The sequence below is a fragment of the Amblyomma mixtum genome, chromosome 2 (assembly GCF_055824585.1).
Source record: "Amblyomma mixtum isolate Tamu chromosome 2, ASM5582458v1, whole genome shotgun sequence".
In the NCBI taxonomy this organism is placed as follows: Eukaryota; Metazoa; Arthropoda; class Arachnida; order Ixodida; family Ixodidae; genus Amblyomma; species Amblyomma mixtum.
This window is the reverse complement of record NC_143013.1, coordinates 133876864-133901963: the sequence shown is the minus strand read 5'-3', so window position 1 is coordinate 133901963 and position 25100 is coordinate 133876864. Positions and strand designations below refer to the sequence as shown.

Below are 25100 nucleotides of genomic sequence, written 5' to 3'. Positions count from 1 at the left end.
GGTCGATGGGGTGCATGACGTCATGAGGCCACTTGACAGTTCCAAGCTGGGAGATGACATGGCCGAGCGCTGATTGGTTGCCCGGGAGGAGTGTGACATCGTGACACCTTGAGATGGCCAAGTTTGTAGGTGCACTGGCAGCTGGCAGGCACACTGGTCACATAACATGGCCAAGCGTGGTGGCATAGTTTGGCGGCAGTTTGCAGCTGTGCTTGGTTGGGTGCAGACATGTCTCGACAGCTGCATGTGTCAGGTTGAAATGGAGCCAGAATTAATGTCGCACGTGTCTGCCATAGTGGAAAATTCCTGAAAGAAGAGAGGGTGACCACAGAAATTGCTGAAGATAGAGTATCAGCGCCTGCACAAGCTCAGTCGAACCACGCATGCCATGGCCCTTAACGACCACTATGGCTCTCACTACGGAGTCTTCTACACAGATGCTGCGGGCCCACACCACTGGGGACGGTACACAGCTGCAGTAATCCATCAAAACACGTAAGTTCAGGGGCTCACTTTCCATGCCCCCAACATTACACGTCTGGAGGAGGTCTCCATAGCACTCGCCGCTGCAGAACCAGACTCCCGGGTTATCATCACTGACTCCCAGGAAGCCTGTCGAAACCTAGAAGAAGGATCCATCTCTCGACACGCCGCCAAAATTTTACATAGATGCAAGTACCGGAATTGCCCGGACACATATGTCACCATTTGGGCCCCAGCACATGCAGGGCTAGAGGGACACAGGGCTGTAGACACCTCAGTCCGCGCCCTCAACCACCGGCTATCTATCGCCTTGACACTCGCCACCTGAGGTATCCGAACGTAACCCGGCTATCACTTACACAGACATTGTTCAATTATATCAAATCCAGCATAGCCGCTTTTATCCCCGTGCGGAAGGACTAGTAACCAAAAGTGAGTAGCGTTGGCTCCTTCACTTATATACCAACATGGTACTGTGCCCGGCAGTGCTGCCATATTTTAATCCAGAATTTCACGGGGAGTGCCCGGATTGTGGGTGCACGTTCTCGGACGTGTACCACGTGGTGTGGGCACGCCCCTCTAACCCTGCTTACCCCCCTTTCCCCTCACCTACCCGAGAGAGCTGGGAGGCTGCCCTGCTCGGCTGCTCTACGTTAGAGAGCTAAAGAGCCCTCGTCGCTAGGACCTGAGCTGCTGTGGAAGCCACAGGGGTCCCGCACCAGGGACCCCCTCCTAGAATTTGTAAGGGGCTGGCCCTTAAGGCCAGTCCCCACTCTCTCCTGTAAATAGCCTCAAGAATTGTTTTCCTCCGCCAGTGTATGCGGTGAGCCGCAGTGACTGAATGCCACAAGCGAACAAGCTCCAGCACTACCATTTTAGACACTGAACGAAGCCATGGAGACCCTTACCATTATGCAGCAATTCTGCTTTCACCACTCCCAAAACTCCCAAAAGCGTGCTTGGATTAAAATATGCGACAGAACTCCAAGCAATTGCTGTTGTCGTGCGGTCTTTGTCTTAAAAGAATACTACCATTGCCCAGGCTTCCGCTAAATAAATTTCAGTTTCATGCAAAAGGTTTTTGGCAGTTTTTAGGGGTGCCATTCGATAACTTGACATTCAGATAATTCGGACATTGTTTCTCATTCCCTTGAAGTCTGAATTAACGAGGTTTTGCTATACATCCATCCTAATGAGCCAGCAAACCATTGATGCAACTAACTAAATTACTTAAATCCGCGAACTCCAAATTTTCTTTGGCTAGGTAATGATGTTACCGCAGCTTGCCATTGATTTCAGAAATCACCGATACCCACATTTAAATGAAGCCTTTGTTGGTGTGCGCGCACATTTACAGTAAAATGTCGTTAATTCTGACTTCAAGGGAGTGGAAAAGAACGTCCGAATTATCCAAATGTTGGATTATCGAATGGCCTCCCCAAACTTCCAAAAAACGTTTGTATGAAAACCTGCGTTATGAACATCTCAAAAACTGTGCCACATTGGCGATTTTCCGTCGTTCCGTCATACTTTGATTCGTGGATGCAGTCAGGAATGGCGGGACCAGGACAGCTTCATAATGGTAAGGGTGTCTGTGGCTTCCTTCATGTGCCACATGGTAGCACTGGAGTTCTTTTTTCGCATGTGGTGTCGCACATGCGTAGGCTCCACTGCACAATGTGCGAATAGCAAGTCACAAGCCCAGAGTTTTGGTCCGCTGTAAGAATGGAGACGGAACAGGAACGGAAGCGAGGGAAGCATGCATTGGCGCATGAATGGCAAGATGCCTTTGAAAAACGAAACTGAAAAAAAAATAATAATAATAAAATAAGCGACACGGCGACATTGTTCTACCGGCAGGCTTGGCTGGCTGGTTGATGTGCGAGGCCAATAGCCACTGTCATCGCAGGCTGGCTGCAAAGCTCCAAAAACGAAACTATGCAGCCAAAATCTCTTGGTTTATCGATGAAGGGGGTGCCTGGCAGTCGTCAGCATGCCTGTGGAATTGTTGCACGCACGTCAGAGGGGCATGGGAACAACGTAATACGCATACAGTTCATGCTTGAGTATGAATATTTGGATGAATACTTGTTGAGCAAATCACACCTAGACACGGCACCGCTTCGGGATCCCATCCAAATGAGCTGACGCCAGCCCCGGGGCAACCAAATTAACGAGCTTCTGATGCTATAGACTTTATTGGGTGTTTTGTGGGATTACAGCGGTTGTCTGATTTAACCAAATTTCTGAATTAACGGGGATCAAATTAATGGGGATTGAGTTAACAAGGTTCAAAATATTGGTTGAGCAAGATGTTTTTCAAGTTGCTTAATTAACTCCGAGAGGTGTCATATGTTTCATCTTGAAAGAATAACATAGGGGAATTGGATATCTCAAAATGTGACTCGTGAGAACTCAAAAAAAAGGACCGTTATCCAGTGGTTAGTGTGGCCCGCAGCTCGCTCAGCTCGGCTTAGTATTTGGCATAGTGCAACCGTTGTTGAGCAGCAGTAGGCCTTCAGTGGTGCGAGAGGGCAAATGCTGCTCGCTTGTAGGTGGCCTGTCCATCTGCTAGCACCATGTGGACCAGTGAAGGCTTGGCACGCAAACAGAGCTCTGGGTGGTGGACCACTAAGTTTGCACGGCAGAATGAACTGCTGGGCCATGCGCACTATACCATATGAAGAGTGCCACTCCTCTGGTTCTTATTGTGCTTGCCATAACATGGTAGGTGCATAATGTTTTTTTTTGTTTTTAAATATAGTAGTGAAAATAAAGGTAGAAAATAGGTGCTGGCTGCAGAAACTACCATACATATTCCTCAGATAGGTGATTATGCTAAATGAGAGAACTAATGGGTGTAGGGTAGGTTTGCAAACTTATAACAGTTCATACAGCCAGCGTCTACATTTCTTGAATCATCATCTTCAGAGAACCCCTCCTGATCTGAGGCTTCAGCATAAAAGCACTGCTGTGCTAGGCAACGATCAAACAAACCAAGCCAAGTAGGAGAGCTGGAAGATGGTAGAGAAAAGCAGCGTTGACCCAGAACTCCAAGAATAATTTCATTCTTTCATGTTTTTATGGGAGCCCCTAAGACTGCATAGGTTGCAGAATAAGGGTTTCTTTGGAAATCTGATGAAGTAGGTTTCAACACCAAAAATATCGAAGTAGTTTTCACTGCACATGCCATGTAAATTGGCCTTTGCTTGTTGCAGATGCTGCCACTGAGCCGCATTACTGAGCGTGCCCTCTTTTCTTTCCTTCCCAAGCGTCCATGAAGCACAGCCCGCTACGACTTTGGTGTTGGCAGCCATTTTCCTTGGCTCCACTATGAGCCATCTTGGCAATCAGTTGTGCAGCGTATAGCACTGGGGCACTTGTCATCACTCTTTGGAGCCTGATCTTGATGCCTTTCTTTCACTCCTCCAGGTCACTAATTTCTTGTCACCAGCACTGGTTTCTTATTTTTTTTCACTGGACCAATTTTAACTGCACCAGGGCTCTATGCATGCTTGTATGTATGCTCTGAAACAGGCAGCTCCAGTAATGTTGTTCCAGCTGCCACTGATCCTGATGAATTTTAAAATGTGATGTCGACCATAACTAGTAGTGCTTAACTTCCTTGCATATGCTGTTATAATATCAATGCATTGTGTTCTATTTGCATTGTAGTATTTCTGTTAATGATGATTCTTGTTGTTTGATTTGAATGCTGGTGTTTGTATCAATTTGTGTCAGCTAGTATTAATTTCTGACTGTCTGCTGCTCTGGTCATGCTTTTGCTTCTCTTATTTTTTTACTTTGCCTTCGCACTTTGATTGATGTATTGTAACCAGTAACCATTTTTACTGAAATGTGACACGATGTGTTTTCTTTTTTTGTTGTTGTTGTTGTTGTATTTGTGGTTTCACTGTCTTGTCATGCCCTCCACCCCCTTTACGGAATAACCATCAGTCATGAGGGCCGTTATAGGGTATTTTGTATAAATTAATAAATACAATCAAAGTGCACATGAACGGTGCCCATGAGAAGTTTGTGAGGCTCGCATGGAGGCACAGAGTACTACAGTTGGCACTGCACTGGGCGGCCATTGCTGTGCAGGTGCGGTGCGTGGTTCTGCGTGTGGCCGAGGAGTTGATGTCTACCTGCCTGCAGAACAGCATGTGCGAGCCCAAGTGAGTCATGGCTGGTCACAACGTGTTGCTCAAGTCACTTGGTTTTGTCCTGACGTTCTATGTGAGAGCCATAATGTGCGAGCTAACCTCCAGCGTGTCCTCTGGTATATCTTCATTGCCTCTCTGCTGGGCCATGGCATTCAGCCGCTCAGCCCAGAGACCTGCAGTCACGTCCCAGCTGCCACGGCTGCATTTCGATGGAGGCAAAATGCAAAGGAGGCCCATGTACTGTGCAATTTCAGGGCATGTTAAGTAACCTCACGGAGATTATATAATAATTCCAGAGCCCTCCATAAACCTCCCTGCACCAGATGAGGGCATTCCGGCTGGCCAGTTGGTGCACGATGTAAACTGAGCAAAGCAGAGCTGAAGACAGGGACACTTGTTTCTTCTATTCTTTCAGCGATAGACTTTGGTACCACAAGCTCTTTCTATTTCTTCCTAGTGTGATGAGTGCAAGCGCACCACATTGTTTACTTGCTTAGTTGGTCAGAGCAGTGGGCAAAGAGGCAGCGACAACGTTTCATTTTGATGCCACACCCAGGTAGTGCCCTGTCTTTGCTCTGCAGTATGCCACAGCTAAAACACCTGTGGGGCAGGAACGTGGAGGCTAATGAAAAGGGTTCACCATAAATTGAGGACAACACAGCGATCTACGGAAAGTAAAACAATAGGTCTAATTAACGTTAAGAGATCGGAAGCAGGCGGAGTGGGTGAGGGAACAAACGTGGTTTAATGACATTCTAGTCGAAATCAAGAGGAAGAAGTGGGCTTGGGTGGGGCACGTAATGCGAAGGCAAGATAACCGTTGGTTCTTAAGGGTAACGGAGTGGACTCCAAGAGAAGGCAAGCGTAGCAGGGGGCGGCAGAAAATTAGGTGGGCGGATGAGATTAAGAAATTTGCGGGAATACGGTGGCCGCAGCTGGCGAAAGGCAGGGTTAACGGGAGAGGCATGGGAGAGGCCTTTGCCTTGCAGTGGGCGTAATCAGGCTGATGATGATGGTGATGAACAAAAACAAACCCGCCGGCACTGAGTGCTCCAGACGGCGGGCCGCACGCACCGATGGCATGACCCGGTGCATGCCCTCCCTCCCTTTTTGGTGACAGGGCTGGTCAGCTGCTGTGCCTGGCGCTGTGCCTCTGCTCCTTGGGCCGGGTGCCACGGGGCGATGAGGCGGTGCAGCAAATGGTGATTGATGGCTGCACCCGCTTCTGTCAGGACCTGCACGCGGCCGACCCAGATGCCTGCTCCTTCGAGGTGGGTCACTTGAGACATCTCCACCAGGTCACTTTGGCGTGTGACGTCTAACAGCTGCTTCCTCTGGTCCATCCAGGGCAAGCTTTTAATGGGGATAACTTAAAGGTGCACTGAAAAGGAATCTAAACTCGTCTTTTTGCTGCGGGAACACGATCTACACGCTCCCAGCATTCTTAGAAACCTCGATTTATTGCGCTGTGCGGCCGATTTCTCTATTTAAATCGGGTTAATGTCCGGCTCCTGCCTTTTTTTATTTTTAATTCCCCGCATACGACGGGAGGGGTCGACCAACGCATGGAGTGCCTTTCAGGCAGTCGCGTGGCAACTATGCTTTTGCTTTTATTTTGTTTCTTTTAGGCTTCTGTGAATAAATAGGTCTAGTCAGAGACTGCATAGCTGCAAAACAGAAATAAAAATACGCATGGCCTCCTTGCTTTTGTCAATCGCTTCGTATCACTCCGCCGATGGCAGAGCGGCAAGCCAGCATGGGACTGGGTGAAAGGTTGGTCGGCTCCTCCCACCGTTTGCGGAGAATTAAAAAAAAGAAACGCGGGAGCCTGACATTAATACGATTTAAATTAGGGAAATCGGCTGCACAGGGCTGTAGTTCGAAGTTTCCAAGAACGCTTATAACGTGTAGATCAAGTTCCAGTGGTAAAAATACGAGTTCAGATTCCTCTTCAGGGCACCTTTAATGAGGCATCTTCTCCGGCATAGACAGCACTGGTGTTGCTACCGCTTTCCTAGCCATTAGTTTTCCGGTGTTGCAAATTCATGGCATGCAGCGAGAAGCAACAGTTAAAGCAACCACATTGTGAATGACACCACATATAAAGAGCACAGCACCACGACTCAATAGGCACGGATCCCAACAAACACAAAGAATGATGTTCTGACTTTGGAGGATTGGGATTTGGCTTCCGTGGTACTCATGTTGTTAGCGTAACATCGCAAAACTGTGGAAACCGAAACCGATTTGTGATTGCTTCAAAATGGCTGCACCGCGGCACTTCTTTAGAGCAGTTGAATTATGGTATTCAATGACAACGGTAGGATAGACTTTAACAGGAAAAAATCTTGAAAAAAGTCCCACATTACATTCGAGTAATTACTGCGCGCTGAGCTCTCAGACAGCACATTAGTGGCACCCTTGAGGCCAGAAAAAGGCCACACTCTGTGCCCACGCTGTGTAATTCTGTTTACCGGGGCTTAACACCTCCTTTCAATGAATGGAGATGAGCCAATCTCCCTATCTGCCAGTGTAATATGTAACAGGAGCCAGCAAAGTTTGACACCAAGGAAGGCATAGGCAGATCATTTTAGATGGCTGGTACGATTTCACGAAGTCTGTAGAGGATGTTTGTGTTCAGCATAGCATAACATTGAGTGTGTTCACCTATGTCAGGCCATCCGTAGCGGTGGGTGTGGGGTGTCCCTTTTAGAGCACTGCTCATAGGTACCCGTTCCTGCATTCCGCGTTGGCGTCAGCATTGTCGGTGTTGTCGGCGTAATCAGTTGTCTAAGTAGCAGAGCAAAAGCAACCTGGAACTTGGCTGCCCGAGAAGATACCGGAGGGTTTCTAGCAGCGTTGCACGCCATCAATGGCAGGTGGCTGTGTGAAGGGCTGTGCCCAAACTTTGCATTACCGACTCTCGTAATCATCTGCCAATTTTTTTTTAACTGTAAGTGCCACATGGAATGGGATCTAACCTGGAAATTGAGCAGCTGATTTAAATCCCTCCTGTGCTGCTGGGGGGGCATCAGGATGGCCAAAACTGAGACCCCCTTCTTCCTGCTACAGAAATGATGGAGATGCAGGGGCTGTTAGGACTTATATGCAGTATATGAAACAAGAAAGCAGTCTTTGGTACCAAGAAAAGCATAGGGAAACGCATCTAGATGGCCAGAATTTCTCACACCTAGAAGTGCAATATATGGCCTACTTTCAGATGTCCAACCACCTACAGATGTAACCCCCACAGATGTCCGACACAGTGAGGCGCTTAGTGTTGATACAGTTGAAACATGTTCCATAAGATTTCTAGTAACAAGCTTACCAATTTTTGGATTTTTGATGTCTGCCAGAGTCACGCTAGTATTTTGAAGGAAATTTTTTTTTTAGCCTCGAAAGCCCATTTGCAGGTATACTACCTGGAGTCTGCTGAAACACCTTGTGCATCGCATAGTTCAAGGGACACTGAGGAGAAATTGAAGTTGGCTTGTATCGACAGAATACCAGCTCCTGATTACAAAAACGCCACTCATACTGACAACAAAGCTCTTGTGACGTAGAAAAGAGCAAGAACCAAAATACAGGTATCGCTGCCACAGGTACAAGTACCACACGCTTGTACTTGCCACAGGCAAGTACAAGCGTGATGACGTCATAGGACAAAACAGTGTTGCTAGAACCAATGGTTCTAGCAACTCTAGGACCCGAGAAGCCACAAATCCCTGAGGCGCAGCCAATGCATGCGCAAATCTCCTTGACGTCGCCAGATGGCGCCACGTGCCCGGCTGCTACGCGCGCTCCTGAACATCGGGACAAATCAGCGCCTGTTTTCCGGCGGTAGGCGGGCTCCCGGTATTCCGCTAGCGGTAACAAGGTACACGGTATGCTAAAGGTGTCTATTTGCGAGAACTTCGTTGACGACTTCGAGAACAAGATCCATCGTAACGCTGGCAAAACGCCAGTGCAAACGTAATCGAAGCGACTGTAGCGACGGCCGCAATAGCCGATAGATGCCTTCAACGTGCGGCCGGCGGTAGCTTTCTTTTCGGCTGCTGCTGGGCCGCTATGCTGGTGCCAGAAATCACGGAGTCTGCGTTACGTCACGTGCACGTCATGTTCACGTCTCTTAGTCCTGTGTCGTCATAGACGAATCCCAAGTTTGAATCAGAGCGGCGGGAAAAACTTTTTCAACTTCGAATCCATATTTCTTGGAAATAAATGCATCTTTCGCTGCCGGCCAAGTGGCAACAAAGCCATAAAGTGCCAAACTATCGGATTTTGCTGTAAAAAAAATATCAATAGTGCTGTCCTCACTGTCCCTTTCAGGTGTTCTCTTTTTAGTGACTGTATACACGAGCAGCTTTCCGAAGGGGCTTAGGAGTCCCACTTATCTTGGCTTTTGTCTATTTCTGCCTAAAGGGGATGTAAAAAAGGGCAAGCAGGTTCACAGGCTCTCAAAATAATTAGGCAACGGTTACGCCTCTTGGTAATGTGATTTTTGAGCGCAGCTGCTGCGGTACTCTGACTGTAGGCAACTGCATATGGAACACGCAGTGCCAAATGGAGGTGGCTCTGGGTTTAGACTTGGGCAGCACACACAGCATTTTGCCGCCTATAAGCCTCACCTCGGGCGAACGACCAGCATGTTTACAGCATGCGCTGCTCTGACGACATCTCTGGCGAGCGACACAGACATTACCGATGAAGTCACTTGGTGAGCAGTACTTGGGCTCACCGTTGCACAACCGTCGTGCCCTCCTCCTCTGCTTTCCTCCTTGCACTCCCTTCGGCATCGCTGCCTTACTGTGCGCCTGGTTACGCCGACAACAAGTCACGCCGCGCTACATGGGGATGGACACCTAAGAGCTGCGCTCTAAAATGCCCAAATTCAGTTAATGATCTTTCAAACAGCCAGAAGGGAATGCCAACACAGAAAGGAAGTAACGCGAGACACGAGGCTGCTTAAAGCATTTACACTGTGAATAATCTCAAAATAAAGTACGTAAAAGGGAGGGCGGAGTTAAGACATGCATAGATTTAGGTGCTCCGGGAACCCAGAAAGCTCTTTAATGGAACTCTGCACCACCGAGTTTGAGAACCCCTTGATGGCGTTTGCTAGGGGCTGCCGTATTTACTCGCATATAGGTCGACAACGAATATAGGTCGACCCCTATACATTGGGCTCGCCATGAAATAAAAAAAATTTATTCGAATATAAGTCGACCCATATTTCTTGAAAAACATGCCCATACAACGTAGGACAAGCACACACTTCATCTGACTTTAATTTCTGAAAAGTGAGCAAATATACAGAAACCTAGGCATGCACAGAAAAAAAACCTGATGTGCAATCAACAGAACCGTTCAAGGTATGAAATCTCAGCTTTAAAAAGGTTCACAGATGTATCGCTGACACAACTTCTTCCTCTTTTTCTTATGTGGTATGCCTCCAAAACCTCCCATGCTTTACTATCACCGCTGCTGCCCAGAGCGCCAAAATATACTGCTTTCTAAGTTGTCTACCACGATAAGGCCACAGAAATGAGCAAAAGAGCAATGTGGGTACACAGCAATTCACTGTATGCACCCGCATGAGGATGATGGAAGACCTGTGTCCAGAAGCTCTGCTTAACTTGAAAAAAAAAATAATGCCGTAACTGCACCTTGCAAAGAATTTTATTTGTCTCGAGGTGGTTGCTTTGATGTTATGATTAAAATTCCCTTGGGAGTGCAGGTGCGGTGTGTGTGCACCAGCCTGGTGGTGTGCAGTGCAGCCCAGGGTCTGCTCTCACTGTCCAACGTGGAAGAGCTGCTGCTCTGGTTTGAGAAGAGGCGTCAGGAGGACCCACAGGTGATGACCCAGCACAGCCTGTGCCTCTCACTAGATCAGGGGCCGTATATATCATGTGGAAAGCAAGTGCAAGCACTTGGGATTGACTGTGGAAGAAGAGACAGGAATGTGCGAATTTTCAGGATTATTGACGAGTCTGAAAAGGGCACTCGAGCCCTACCACTGAAAAGGAAGGTGCCAAATGCCAGCGCAAGAAGGTTTAGCTGCCAACTTGTGATAGCAGTGATGCCGGGGCTCTTTGTAGTGGGGTTTTTGTTCTGTGTCCGATGATGGTGAGCATGCCTTTTGGAGGCTCAGTCTTCATGAAAAAGTATGCGTGCTAGAATTGGGTAAATGCAGTAAAAACTGGAGAGGCACTTAAGTTCTGCCTTAAGGGTATGATGCGACAGCATTGATGGGTTACCAGTATCGCTCAGGAGAGAAGTATGTAACAGCTGTACAGCACTGTGCATCTTTATTGTGAAGACTCAGAAAAATTTTCTCGCATCAACCGCTGGCTCATTTGCGATAAAACTGAACACAGAGTTTGCTTATTGTGATAACTTTTGTCTCATGCAAGTTTTACAATACTTGCTTCATTCAGCCGCGAATGATGCAACTCTGTAATCGTCTGCGCTGAGATCGACGAACTGAAAGCCACCAGTGCCGGATTGCCGCAAAGGGCGGCAGTGGTGCCATCAAAGGAATTACACAGCTGGAAATGCTGACCTTGGCACCCTTCATGTTGTGTTTTCCTATGCAAATACCAGATGGCGCCACTAACGCCTTTCAGCGAAAACCCATAGTTGGTGGCTTTCGGCTCATTGATTTCGAAGCAGACAGTTATGGGTTTGCATCATGCACAGCTGAATCAGGTAAGTACTGTTGACAATCTTACTATGAGGCAAAAGTTACCGCAATACCCAAGTTCTGGGCACAGTTTCAGCATAAACGAGCCAGCGGTTGAAGCAAGAAAATTTTTAAAAGTCTTCACAATAAAGGTGCACACTACTACATTTTAACGTTACTTACCTTGGGGCTGAAATGTGGAGGATAATGAAGAGGGTTCAGCTTAAATTGAGGACCACGCATACCCATGCCCTAACACCACATTTCGTGAAAACAAACTCGCTTAAATACTCATACTTTCTGCACACAATAAACGAGTGGAATGCACTGCCTGAAGAGATTGTCTCAAGTGAGAGTTTTGAAAGAACTCTTAGCAGTGAATTTTGATGTGCAAATTGATGTGCAATGTATTTCCTTTGACTTGTTTCTCTCTATTGTGTCATGTGTCAAACCTTTTGTCTATGTACTAACTTTATGGCGTTTGTAAATATGCCCTGTTATCTGCCCTTCCTGCTCGGACCACATGAGGTCTGCATTATTATGTGAATAAAAATAAAGATAAAGGTGTAACGTTAATAGACAGGAAGAGGGCAGAGTGGGTCAGGGAACATGCGTGAGCAATGATGTCCTTGTCAAAATCAAGAAGAAATGGGCTTGGACAGGGCATGTAATGCGGAGGCAAGGTAACCACTGGTCCTTAAGGGTAACAGAGTGGATTCCAAGAGTAGGCAAGCATAGCAGGGGGCGGCAGAAAGTTAGGTGGGTGGATGAGATTAAGAAGTTTGCGGGGACACTGTGGCCAGAACTGGCAAAGGACAGGGTTAGTTGGAGAGACATGGGAGAGGTGTTTTCCCTGCATTTGCCATTGTCAGGCTGATGATGATGATGAAGTGAAAAAAAAAATAGGAAAGTCAGGGCAGAGAGAGCTTCCCCCCCCCCCCCCCCCCCCGAATCTGTTGTGAACGAGTGTGTGTGTGTGTGGGTGCAGTGCCAGGGCACGGCCCTGGCGGTGGGACTGCTTGTGCGCACCCTGGTGGAGAGGGCCCACCCCAAGGGCCCCCTGCTGTGGGCCTCCCTGCTGCCCCACTGGACGGACACGCTGCTCTCACAGGCAAGTGGGCACGTGTGTGTGCCGAGGTGCCTCGTGTGGTCCCTTAGGGCGTGGAGTCACTCCGACATCTTCCATGTGCCTCGTTTTGCCTCGTTGTACATAACAGTGTGGGCAGCATGGGTGTGTAAGTCAGTCTTTACAAAAGCAGCTGCCGCTTTGGGCTGTTGCATTGAAGAGGGTAAAAGTGTGTAATGCACACACATACAAACATGGGTAGTGTAACCTAAAAAAAAAAATAAAAATTCCCATGTACTACCCTACTTCACTTTGTATGGCAGCCCAAACAGAAAAGCTGTCACCATATCTGAAGAAAAGCAGAAAATTACACATGAAGAATGCGCACAGCAATGCAAGACAGACCAATGAGGGCCTACAGTGTACACAGCGCTATGATGAACCTTACCGTGAAGTCTACCGCGGCAGGCTGTCGACATTTCCGTCTTCACCGCTCCCCATGGAGCCGCCGCGTAGTGAGCCCACTAACCCCATTCTAGTTCACTTTAGTCAGAGGCCGCCGAGCATTGCAATTTTAGCACAATGGGCAAGCACCTTAATAGCTACACGGCTGGGAGCTTGCTCTCGGACACGGCAAGCGTGCAGCAGGCAGGAAATCGATGTGGCCAAAAAGTGCGTCCGACGATGGTGCAACCGAAAGGATGCATTGAGGAACACAAACCGCAAAAAGCGCGCTTTCCGAGGCAAGCAGTGCAAGGTTTCCCAAACTGGAAGAAGAGCTGCTCTGCTATGTGATGAAAGGGCGGAACAATGGCTACGCGTTGACAGCAGACATGCTGCGTGACTTCTTGTGAGATGAGCATGCAGCAGAGCACAGCATCAGCTCAGAGTCGGAAGATTCTGCGAGTGATGATTGAATGTAGAACAAGTGCTGCTCATTCATAGATTGGTGTGTTTTTACTTGTAAAAAATTTTTTTTTCACATCGTGCGTATGGGCCGCACCCCGAAAAGTGGCCCTCAAATCTGGGAAAAAAAGTGCGGCCCTTGCACGCGTTTATACGGTATTCCCTGTTGTTCATCGTTTTAAGGAGCAGTTACCACACATAAAGCTTCTGCAAGGCAAGTCGTCTTGTTTACAAAAGATGAGCAAGAAGTGGGGAAGCATGTAGTCAACCATTGCTTCTGGTTACGCAGGTGAACAGGGTAGTGAGAGTTGCTGCACTAACTTTTTGTCCTGATGTTTGCTATAAATGGCTCTTTCTTTCTCCCCATTTTATTTAAGTCGTACGTGTTATATTGCTAGTTTCAAGTTTAGTCCTCAGCTGTGAGCATCCATCTAGCTTATAAGCGAAAGCTTGTTGATTCAAACCCCATGAAATCAAAGATCCGGATAATTTGAGCGGTTGACGCTGTCCCGGCCAACACCGATATAACTCTATAGCGTTATATGTTCGCTAGTTCGAATGCTATGATGGGTCTCGCACCGGTTGGTTAATTTGAACGGGCTCCTGAATGAATGCTGTGCCCAGGTATGACTGGCACGGCAAGTGATTGGCCCAATAGCCCTACTCAAACCTGAATTCTATGCTGCAGAGCTGCTCGCACACCTCTGATGTGTGCAACGACAGGCGAGACTACGAATGGACGGCCCCATCTCCAAGAACAGTCACACTGCATAATTTCGGTTTCGCTTTTTTGATCTTCACGCCAGCTCACATCAGCCAGTCGAGCCCAGCTGCTTGCTGTTTCAGGTGCTGATTGGCGCATAGCTGGTCTTTGGTGCTCCAAAGCGCTAAGACGCTCCTGGCAGTATGCATGCAATAAAGCATTGATGGAAATGAGAAAAATAGTCATTGTTGCACCATTCTTATCTTTAATGCAAACCACTATTTCCCACTCTTTCACCAAATAAATTTACCGGTTCTTGTTAGTTTTTTTGAGGTCATTCGATAATTTGATTATTTTTTTCAGTCCCTTGAAGTTTAAGTTAACAAGGTTTTACTCTAATGAAACCGAGCACAGGCACAGCCTTTCCTTCAGGTGTATGTGAGCTGTTCGGTTTTTGTAGTTCCTATCATCCTTTTTAAAATTCTGGTGACTAAGATATGCAATAGATTCCCATTTTGGAAAACTATTTTAGATGACTTCTCGGATAAGATGAACAGTTCGAGAACAATTGGTTGGTTTCTCATAGGATTCAGTGTTTCGAAGTGTTTTGCGTCTCTTCTAGTTGAGACAAATTTTTGCAGTGACTAAGAACCACAGCGACCCCACAAAACTGGACTCATGGATGCCCATGGCCTTGTTGAGGAAAGAAAAGTAAAATAACAAAGCCTAATGCTAAACACAGTACTTTGGATGGGCCCAGTACATTTTTGCAGGTATGCCGCACCGATCCCATCAGTGTTTTTCAAAGTCCGACGCATCTCACAAAATTTTTCCATGGGTTCTGTATCACGGATACGATGCTGTGTTTCTGTCCGCTATTGGTCATAAGAGGGCAAATTCAATTTGAAATGGTTGTATGAGTGCTGGTCATACTGTAGCGTAACTTTTTATCGACTACTTTACCCATGCCATCTGGCCTAAATGGGGCGATTGTCATTTGATGCACGTAGTGCTCCAAAAGCACCAGCAACGAACTGGTTGCGCTACTTACTCGCATGACAAACAACATGTCTTCCAGCTGAGTGCCGAGGGCCTTTGGTACAGGCCTCTAAGATGCTATGACAGTCAGGTTTCAGACTCAGCCCATGTCTCTGCGAGACTATCAGGCATCCCGTAGAAGAGAAGGTTATTCCTTCTTGGCCAATCCTCAAGGTCGTCAAGGTGGGATAAGTAAGGGCACTGTTCTCATTTTTGACTGCTTCCTCAACTGCTTCGTCAATTTCGGCCATGGGTGGCGAGTTTTCAAAATTATCAGTGAGGGACTTTACCTTAGCCTGTTTGTTAAATCAGACACGGTTTTAGCGAACGCCTCTTGTTTCCGTTTAAAATCACCTAGCGCACCCATGACACATCGCTGATTCTTGTAAGCAGTAGGTTATACTGTGCGTTAGGAGCATTGGGAGATCTGGGATTCACCTCAGTGTCACCACAAATCAGTAACTTCTTTGCCAGTAGTACACAGTCATAGAAACACAAATAACACACTCAGGCACGAGATAAGCAGCAAAAAAAGATTGTTCAATCAGATTGTTCAATCGTTTGCGAAAAAGTGATGGTTGTTTGCTAACCTGTGTGTACTTGAACGCAAATGGATTGGTGAGCGATGAACACATTTTCAGCTCTATCCCATGCATTACTGAGGTGGAACCTGGATCTTTGATGCTTTTGTAGTCTTCTAATGGTACGGCCGGTGACGATGCTGTTGGCCAGCCACTGATGGGAGGGATGCCGTTATCCAGGTGGGTTGGATAGTGCACACCATCATGGACAGAACTCAGGGCCGATAGCTGCGTCACCGGTGAAATCGCTGAAGATTCGGACGGAAGACATGTTTCCAGCAAAGTGATGCACTGCAATGTAGAACAGAAACGAGTTTGTGAGCGATGAGCACATTGTCGTCACTATCCTGTGCCCTCAAATTTTGAGAGTAATTTTTCCCTAACCTTTGTAGTATGTTGTCACAGAACTGCTTTTGCACTAGGCTGCTGCAGGCGCTGGCTGATGTGTGTTCCTGCTGGTGCAGAATCAGCCGACGCTGAGCCGACTGGCAGCACTGCGAGGACTCTGCGTGATGCTGGGGGCCAGCGGCCCTCTGCTGGTTAGCACTGAGGTGAGTCGGTCAGCTGTGCTTTGCCGCAGCCTCTTTGTGGCGTTGGCACACGTGGGATGGAGGCCTGCATGCCCTCCCTGGAAGTGACCCTGTCCAAACAGTGTCCAAGCAGTGTGTCCATGAGCAAGCAGCAAGCCGCAGTGACGCGCAGTAGCCATTTGTGAAGGCACTTTGTGTTTCTTCGAGCCCCACAAAAAGACATGGTAGTGACAGCTGCTAATGGGGGGAACCCCCGTATGTGCAGCATTGGCATAGGTGTTCGCTCAGAGCTGGTGAGGGAGGAGGGTAGGAGAGAGGGGTGCGACATAGCCTAGCGCTGCAAGAGCAAGAGGGAAGCACTGCTCAGCAGAGACACAGCACAGAGGCGGGGGACCTGGCAGCTGGTGGATGGCGTAGCAGGATGGAGTACCAACTACGGCACCGCACAGTGAGTGTGAGAGGCAATACTGAGGCACCGCAGTTCAGTGCAAGAGGGCATAACACTGGCAGCGGTGTGTGGAAAGGGAGATGGGGTATTACATTGCAGAGCATAACAGCTATAGGTAGTTTCTTTTAGTGTACAGAATAGTGTAAGCATGTTTGTTTTCAAGGCTCATTAAAATGCACGCTAGACATTAGGATATACAGCTCATCCTATCGAAAAGTGGTCATGGCCATAGTTGTAGTTGTAGGCACTGCGCACCTCAGAATGTTCAGATGGTGTCATACAATTCAACATTTCTTGCAGCATAAACTTACTAGTTAAGTTAGAGCCTAGCTTAGGACAGGAATTAGAACCAGCGATGGGGCTGCCGGTGTCCACTGAGATATGTGAGACAGTTACTGCGCCATTTATTTTCCTCCAAAATGCGTCTTCAAAGATGTTTGCAATGGGCAAGGTGTCCTGCCAAACAGGGGAGGGTGTTCCGTGGACTCCCCGCAGTGTCACAACACGCTGTTGTGTTCCACTCCTAAAGGCGAAGCTTAAGCGTCGTCCAATTAATTAATTAATTAATTAATTCATTAATTCATTCATTCATTCATTCATTCATTCATTCATTCATTCATTCATTCATTCATTCATTCATCCTGCAGGCCATTCTTGAGTCAAAGCACATGCTGTAATATTGGTATGATATTGCAACCACATATTGCAAATTAAATTGTTGCAAGGAAATGTTAATGCAGGAGATGAGTGGGCAGCACCCTGTTGTTCTTTCACACTGTGGAAAGCCTTGCCGACCTGACACGGTCCACTGGACTGAACTACGTCCTAATACGTCCTTCAGATTCATCAGCAGTCCGATGAAAACGATGACGAGCAGGCCGACATGCCAGTTGCCGTGAAGGCTTGAACTTTGATTAGATATTCCGCATCCCTAAAGCCGCTCTGTGGCAGCAAGGATGTAGGTGAGAAGCGCATGGCTGTGCTGGAAAGCTTGGAAAGCACTACTGATAGGGCTTGCTTTTGAGAAGTCATGCGTAATGAAATTAATGCGCTACTTTTGCCTTTTTTTTTGTTTGTGCCTGTAATAGGCCCTTTGCAATACTCAAAAAGTCAGCTTTCCTGCATAGTGAATACCCCTTTACCGTGACAGCATGGCCTGTTCTAGGCAGGAATATGGTTGCTGCATTGGAGGCCATTCCAGATCTTATGTTGTGCATGTACCTGGCGAGTGGCAAGTTGGCACAGCTACGGTTCACTCTTCCTTTGCGATTTGTGCGAAGCAGACGCTTGACAGAGCTGCGCTTAAGGGGGGAAGCTGGTCTTAGAAAAAAAATCTTGTTAATGAAGTCACAATAATGGAATTTTCAAGAAACATGTATTTTTGCATGCTGATTCCAAATGTGTAATTTAATTTTGTGTAAAGCGTAGGGGTGTGCGAATAGTGGTTTTTTGATTCGAAGCGAATTCGAAGCGAATAGTGATTTTCTTCGAATAATTTCGAAGCGAATAGTTCGAATAGTACTTCTGGCACTAAACAGAGGCTGAATCACAGTAGGCATTTCCAAAACCATTTATTTTCCCAACACACGATGCCATTACATACTGCACTGAGGCTTAATTTAAAATCAAACTTCAAAATTTTAAGAGAGCACCTAAAGTGAGTGAAATAAAAAGTTATAACACATAAAAATACTGCCTGCTTTCTGATAAGAAATTAGAGATAAAATACAAAAAATGAAAGTATCACAGAATGGTGCCAGTAGTACAACCAATAACCGAAACCACAGGAGTAACTGCATTACACTGCAGCAAGAGCACTAAGAACAATAATGAAAAAAAAAGACATTCTGCACTTCCGGCGACAGCTGCCATTTGCAGCCCAGCATACTCCAATCTGAATGTTATCGTGCAAGAACACAAGCTGTTCTATGTGACGGGTGAGCAGGCTCTCTCTCTGACAGCGCACAATGTTTCCTGCAGCTGAAAACAGCCGTTCGCTGGTAGTCTGCGTTGCTGGGATGGAAAGGTATCTGCGTGCAAGTGGTGCTATGGATGGGTACAGGTAGCTGTCGTTGGTTCTCCACCATGCCAAAGGGTCTTCAGACTGCGGAAGAAGGGGGCTTTTCAAGTACTCGGCGACTTCACTGTATGGCGTGGTCGGCGGCTCTCATCAGAACTAAATCTGTTAAAGGCGCACCACACAGAGCCACCCGAAGTGGAAGGTCTTGGAGATGCGCAGGCTCCGCTTGGCCCTTCAGCATGCTGATGCACTAGCACCGCCTCTTCTGCTGCCTTCACAAGGAGATCAAGCGCCCATTTCTTTTCAGCTTCGGTAGTGTAGCATGCATCTTTGTACCTAGGGTCAGCCAACATGGCCAATGCTGGAAGCTGAGACATTTTGATGTCAGGAAATCTAGACTTGATGCTCTTTAGTAGGCTGGATGCAACTGATGCTGCATCATGATCTTTCAAATGCTGTGCAAGAACGATCCTTGTGCATTCAAGCAGTGGGATAACTTGCGAGAGAGTTGGGTAGCCGTCCCCAGAGAGTTCAGTTGTGGCCTGATCAAGCGGCTGCAGGACCTTTACTGATGCTGCTAGTAGCTTCCACTCTTGTGCGGTGAGATTTTCAACTGCGTCACATTCTGAGAGTTCCACAGTAATAGGGGCACGAAGTCTTAGAAGTCTGGCCATCATGGCATGCTCGCTGTTCCAACGTGTCGGCACGTCCTGCACTACTTCAAGACAATCCAAAAGCATGCTTTTCTGAATTTCATTAAGGCGTGCTCGAGCCTTGGCACTTCGCTTATACCGACCTACTATTGCCCTTGCTTTTGCACAAAGCTGCGCAAGCCCCGCCACATCTTTTTTGACATCATTTATGCACAACTGAAGCGTGTGGCCGAAGCACAGTACTCCCTGCCACGACGATCGCGCAACCGCCGAAACAAAGTTTCTCCCGTTGTCAGTGACCACAAAGGTCGGCACCGTTCCTTCAGATGGAAGTTCCCACTCATTTATTACAGTTCCGATGAACTCCGCCAAGTTCTCTGCAGTGTGAGCGCCCGCCAATTCGGTGCAGGCCAATACATGTACATGTTGCACAAAGGCCTTATCCATCACATGGTAAGTGAAACTTACATAGCTGTCGTTCGCTCGCGATGTCCAACCATCCATTGTGAACGAGAAGGACTCCACTCCGCTTGCGAAGACCTCTGCTAGCTTCGTTCGCACCTCTTCTTTTTTCGCTGCATAAAGGTCGGGAATGATTACCCTCGAGAAAGTCGTTCGTGACGGCACTGCGTAATCGGGCATGGCGAGTTTCATCATATCACGAAAACCAGGCTCCTCAACGATGGAGTACGGGTGCATACCGCGTACAATGAATCGGCCGACCATCTTTGTCATCTGTTGCGCTTTTGGTGCTGTCACCTTCATTTTTGGCGCGAAACATTCAGCTACTGACGGTTGCTGAACACTCGGCTGGCTCGCCTTTTTCACGGTGGCAGCGCGTTTGCGTGCCTGACAGTCGTCCTGGTAGGCATTAAAGAAATCGGGGTGTCTTTTCAAGTGCGTCTATAATGTCGTCGTCGTCCCCGTTGGCGTCTTCAAAACGGCCTTGCACTTCAAGCAGCGAGCCTCATTGCCGGGGGCAACTTTCATGAAGTAGTTCCATATTGGATTACCGTTCGTAGATGCACTGGCCATGACGCCGACGGTCGAACCAGTGGTCGAACGGGTAGAATTTCCAACACTGAGCTAGACAATCACGTTCGGTGCACCGACTTGCCACTTGCGTTTCTATAGTTTAGGATCCTCGCTTCTTGGCTTGAGTTGCGTCTTCTTTTCTGTTGAGTCGATGGGACTGCTGCGTCCAAAGAAGTTAAAATGGCACGTAGGTTGACCGGACCTCCGAGCAGCACTGGCAGCATTGCACCATCGCGTCTCCAAGGATCCCACAGCACCGATATGTTGGCCGTACTATCGGGGGACAGAAGCGTTGAGGACGCGCCGCGTGTGGCTCAAATGCATCGTCATCACCTAGCGGCCGGAGATTGGCACGTCTATTTCGCTATCCGAGGGGTGCTCGTATGGAAACATCGGCTCTGCTCTGCGTCTCTTAGGCTTACTTCGGCAAACTGGCGCTCTTCCCGGCCTATGCCGTCACTCTTACAAGGCGTGTCGCACGATGCATTTTTTTTTGTTCTTGCATTTCACAAGCAGCTTGCGGCTGCTGTTTGCCGGAGCGTTGCTTTGCTTATGAAGCCGAAGGATTGGAACATCGTTCCGGTTACACTTCCAGACTAGCACCCCTCGAGCAAGAATGGAAACGGCTGTACGAAACTCCAGCGCCGCAGGCGAAACGTTTTTCGCACCGCTCGCGCGTCCTGACAAAATTGTCCCCAATAGTACCTCCGTGCAGCACTTAGCATCGCGTTTCCAAGGTTGCTCTGAGCCTCCAACAGGCCGGAGTGCCCGAGTTGCGCGGCGACGGAGTGCGGCACACCACCGATAACGGAGACCGTGTTCCATTCCCATCAGCGTGCAAGCTGTCAAAATCGCAAGAAAAGACGCCAGTCCTAGATGGATGCGATCATATCGTTCCACTAAGTTCTGCAGTCACGTTTTACATCCGCAGCCTCTCCGATGCCGAGCGTTAACGGCAGTAATCCTCCACGGGTGCGCAATAAGCTTGGCGTTATCACACGGCGCCCTTCCCATTGACATAAGTATACACTTCGGCGACACCGAGTCCCCGCGGCGCCGCTGAATTTTTCGCGCCTCCGCCGGTAATATGATGGCTTGCTTCAATGCTACCGAGAAAGGTCGCACATTTTCGGTACGCATGATTCGTCGCCTGATTGGGTGAAGCGATAGCGCGGTAGGGCTGCGTGTTTATCTTTGCATCTGTCCTATCAGGTAATCTTCTCCGCAACTCTCCTGAAAAAAAAAAAAAGCCCCCCCCCCCCCCCTCTCCCTCCCTCCCCTCCCTCAAAGCCCCTCTGCAGTAATAAATATGCTGTGGAGTGGCATCGGACTCAACTAGCGATCTGATGAACGCGGCCAAGCGGTGCCCGCGTTCGAATACTTGCGGCGTCGGAGCTCGCCGATAACGTCACCGCCAGCCAGAGTATATAAAGGGTTCGTTGACAATAAATTTTTTGGAGCTTAGACGATTGTCGGCTGTGTTCTTCCTTCAGTGCGTCTGCCTCGACACGGTGGCAGCGACGCGGCTTATGGCAGCCTTAGTGTGGAGGCTTGAAGACAGCCAGAACACAGGATCTTCCGCGATAGCGCGTTGCCCTCGCCTTTCTTTAGTTGGTAGCTGGGTTCTCACCCCGACCTGGCTGTGATTTGCGTATTGACTGACCCCCCGAGCGTTGAAAGCGCGATAAAAAAAGCCATCTATGCGGCAATACTCGAAACCGAAACCACACAAAGCAAGCGAGCAAGTGCCCCAGAAACACTATTCGCGCGAGACGAATACTTCGAAATTTCGAATACCGAGAATTCGGTTCGAAGCGAATATCGAATGCCGTACTATTCGATCGAATATTCGAAATTATCGAATATTCGCACACCCCTAGTAAAGCGAGACCTTGCGCATTTATATAATGTGCTATGTCACTTTTTGCCGAGAGCTTTCAATCAATTTTGCTGCAGGAAACTTGCTAGGACGCGTGCCATTGGCCTGTCTTGACATCAAACTATGCAGTAAGGGCAGAATTATTATCCTGCCCGTTATACAAGTGGATTTACACGGTTTTGAGTTTGCCACTTCACAAACAGGAAGAAACTGATGATTTCAGAATCCTGTAACTCACCTTCTATGACAGGCAGGATGATAATTTTGCCCTCATTGCATAGATTGATGTCAAGAGAAACCAATGGCATGCACTCTTAACAAGTTCCCTGCAGTAGAATTTCTTTCAAACTCTCGGCAAAAGTTACCTAGCATATTGCTTAAGTGCACAACGACTTGTTGTGCATAAAATTAAATTACATGTTTGGAATCAGCACGCAAATATGCATGTTCTCTGAAGATTTCATAGTTGTGACTTCATTAATCAAAAATTTATTTCTAAGACCCTCTTCCCCCCTTACTCCCTTTATTGTGACAGCAACACATGGCAGAGGCAGGCAGGAAAGGCACGCAGCATTATTCCCACTATTGATGTCTCCTGTGCCACGCCTGATTCAGCAGGATGCGTTGTTGGGCAAGTAGGTTCATATTGGTTTAGAAAGATGGGATGATTCCTGAAAGCCTGATTCCTGTTCCCCAAACCGGTCGGGCCACGATGATGAAGGGGTTTCCTTGTGCAGAGAAGCTTGTCTTCAGAGTTTTGCAGAGGGTCTATAGGGGCAGTCTACATACTGCGATTTTCAGATGCAAGGACCCCAATCCGCTCAACCACATCGGGTGTGGACTGGACCGTATGGTAAAATATTCCCCCCCCCCCCCCCCCCCCCCCCTGCTAGTATGATTGCTGGCATGAAGTTATGCTTGTTTTTCCACACAGTGTTCTCAGGTTTTGTTTCTTTATAGTTAACCTGCCTATTTAGATTGTTATCATTGTTGACTAGTTAAATTTTTAATGTAACTATTTTTAACTATTTTTTCCAAGAGAAGGCAAACGTCGCAGGGGACGGCAGAAAGTTAGGTGGGCAGATGAGCTTAAGAAGTTTGCGGGGATACAGTGGCGGCAACTGGCGAAGGACAGGGTTAATAGGAGAGACATGGGAGAGGCCTTTGCCCTGCAGTGGGCGTAGTCAGGCTGATGATGATGATGATGATTTTTAACATAGACTGAACTTAGAATTATACTGATTGCCCAGCTGGTATAGTCTGTTAATGACACTAGCAGTATTGCAAGATCAGCTCAGTGTCAAGAAACACTAGTAGTGCTCCACAATCAGATTCCCAACTCTTGTGGACAATTTCAAGGTACTAAGAGATCCTGTGCAGATGACTGGGGATATTGTGTCATTAATTATAAAAGTTCATTTTAAGCATGCAAAGGCTGAGGCATTCAGTTTTTGAGCACCTTGTTGAAACTTGCTCTAGTACTACAGTTATACAGCATTCTGTTTGTCTTTCACTTACTAGGAATTCTGTTTCCTTCCAGTAAAGAAGCATCAGCTGATGGCATGTAGACCACAAATAAAGAGGGTGTGTCATTTAAATGAGCCACATTCAAAGCACTTTGAAAGTGTGATAGGTCAGCCCCAACCTTGAAGGCTTTTTCTGTCAAGCACAACTGCAAAATTAGGGGAACACTTAAGCTACATCTTAAGGGTGTGATGCGACACCGTTAATGTTTGTCTGCTGCTTTCTCTCTCTTAATTAGTGCCTCTTTCTTATTACACGCACTCATTAGCAAACATCAATAGGCATCTATACACATGTGATGCACCGCAAGTTACACAAGGAATAAACTTGCCTCAGTAGCCTAGGGGAAGCATGTCGTGATTCACAAATCAAGGGTCATGGGTTCAATTCCCAGCTAATTACCCCAAGTTTCTTTTCAGCGTAATTAATTTACTTGCATGTCATAGTGACGTTTCAATCATGCTGCAACCTGATGCAGTAAAACCTCGATAATTCAAACTTGGTTAATTAGAACTCCCAGATAATTTGAAGAATTTCTGTAGTCCCGTAATTTGTAAATCTACTTAATTTGTAAATCTACTCCACCTTGGGGGATTCCCCTAAACATTTGACCAACACTGTTCCCACTTCGAGTTACTGATCAGTTCGCTCTCGCCCTACCATAAGCTTGCTGTCCCGGTTAGCTCAGTTGGTAGAGCGACTGCTCCGGTGAAGCGGTGGTCCCGGGTTCGAACCATGGACCAGGACAAATTTTTCTTTAACTGCGAAGTTTCTGAGAAAGCTGTATAGCTTTCCTTTGTAGCCGTATTGCTGCGCTTGGGTGGATGTCAATGAGTAATTACTGTCTTATTGCAAATCTACTCCACCTTGGGGGATTCCCCTAAACATTTGACCAACACTGTTCCCACTTCGAGTTACTGATCAGTTCGCTCTCGCCCTACCATAAGCTTGCTGTCCCGGTTAGCTCAGTTGGTAGAGCGACTGCTCCGGTGAAGCGGTGGTCCCGGGTTCGAACCTTGGACCAGGACAAATTTTTCTTTAACTGCGAAGTTTCTGAGAAAGCTGTATAGCTTTCCTTTGTAGCCGTATTGCTGCGCTTGGGTGGATGTCAATGAGTAATTACTGTCTTATTGCAAATCTACTCCACCTTGGGGGATTCCCCTAAACATTTGACCAACACTGTTCCCACTTCGAGTTACTGATCAGTTCGCTCTCGCCCTACCATAAGCTTGCTGTCCTGGTTAGCTCAGTTGGTAGAGCGACTGCTCCGGTGAAGCGGTGGTCCCGGGTTCGAACCTTGGACCAGGACAAATTTTTCTTTAACTGCGAAGTTTCTGAGAAAGCTGTATAGCTTTCCTTTGTAGCCGTATTGCTGCGCTTGGGTGG

General features: G+C 47.6%; 1 protein-coding gene across 1 annotated transcript in view; it reads left to right on the top strand.

The window, feature by feature from the left end:
- LOC149360960 (focadhesin) overlaps nt 1–25100 on the top strand; it is a 156642-nt gene that overhangs the window by 89144 nt on the left and 42398 nt on the right. Inside the window, exons 23-27 of the mRNA XM_089572564.1 lie at nt 4588–4661; nt 5770–5920; nt 10387–10503; nt 12320–12442; nt 16090–16176. Of these exons, the coding sequence (XP_089428690.1) occupies nt 4588–4661; nt 5770–5920; nt 10387–10503; nt 12320–12442; nt 16090–16176 (552 nt within the window). The remainder of the gene's footprint in view (nt 1–4587; nt 4662–5769; nt 5921–10386; nt 10504–12319; nt 12443–16089; nt 16177–25100) is intronic.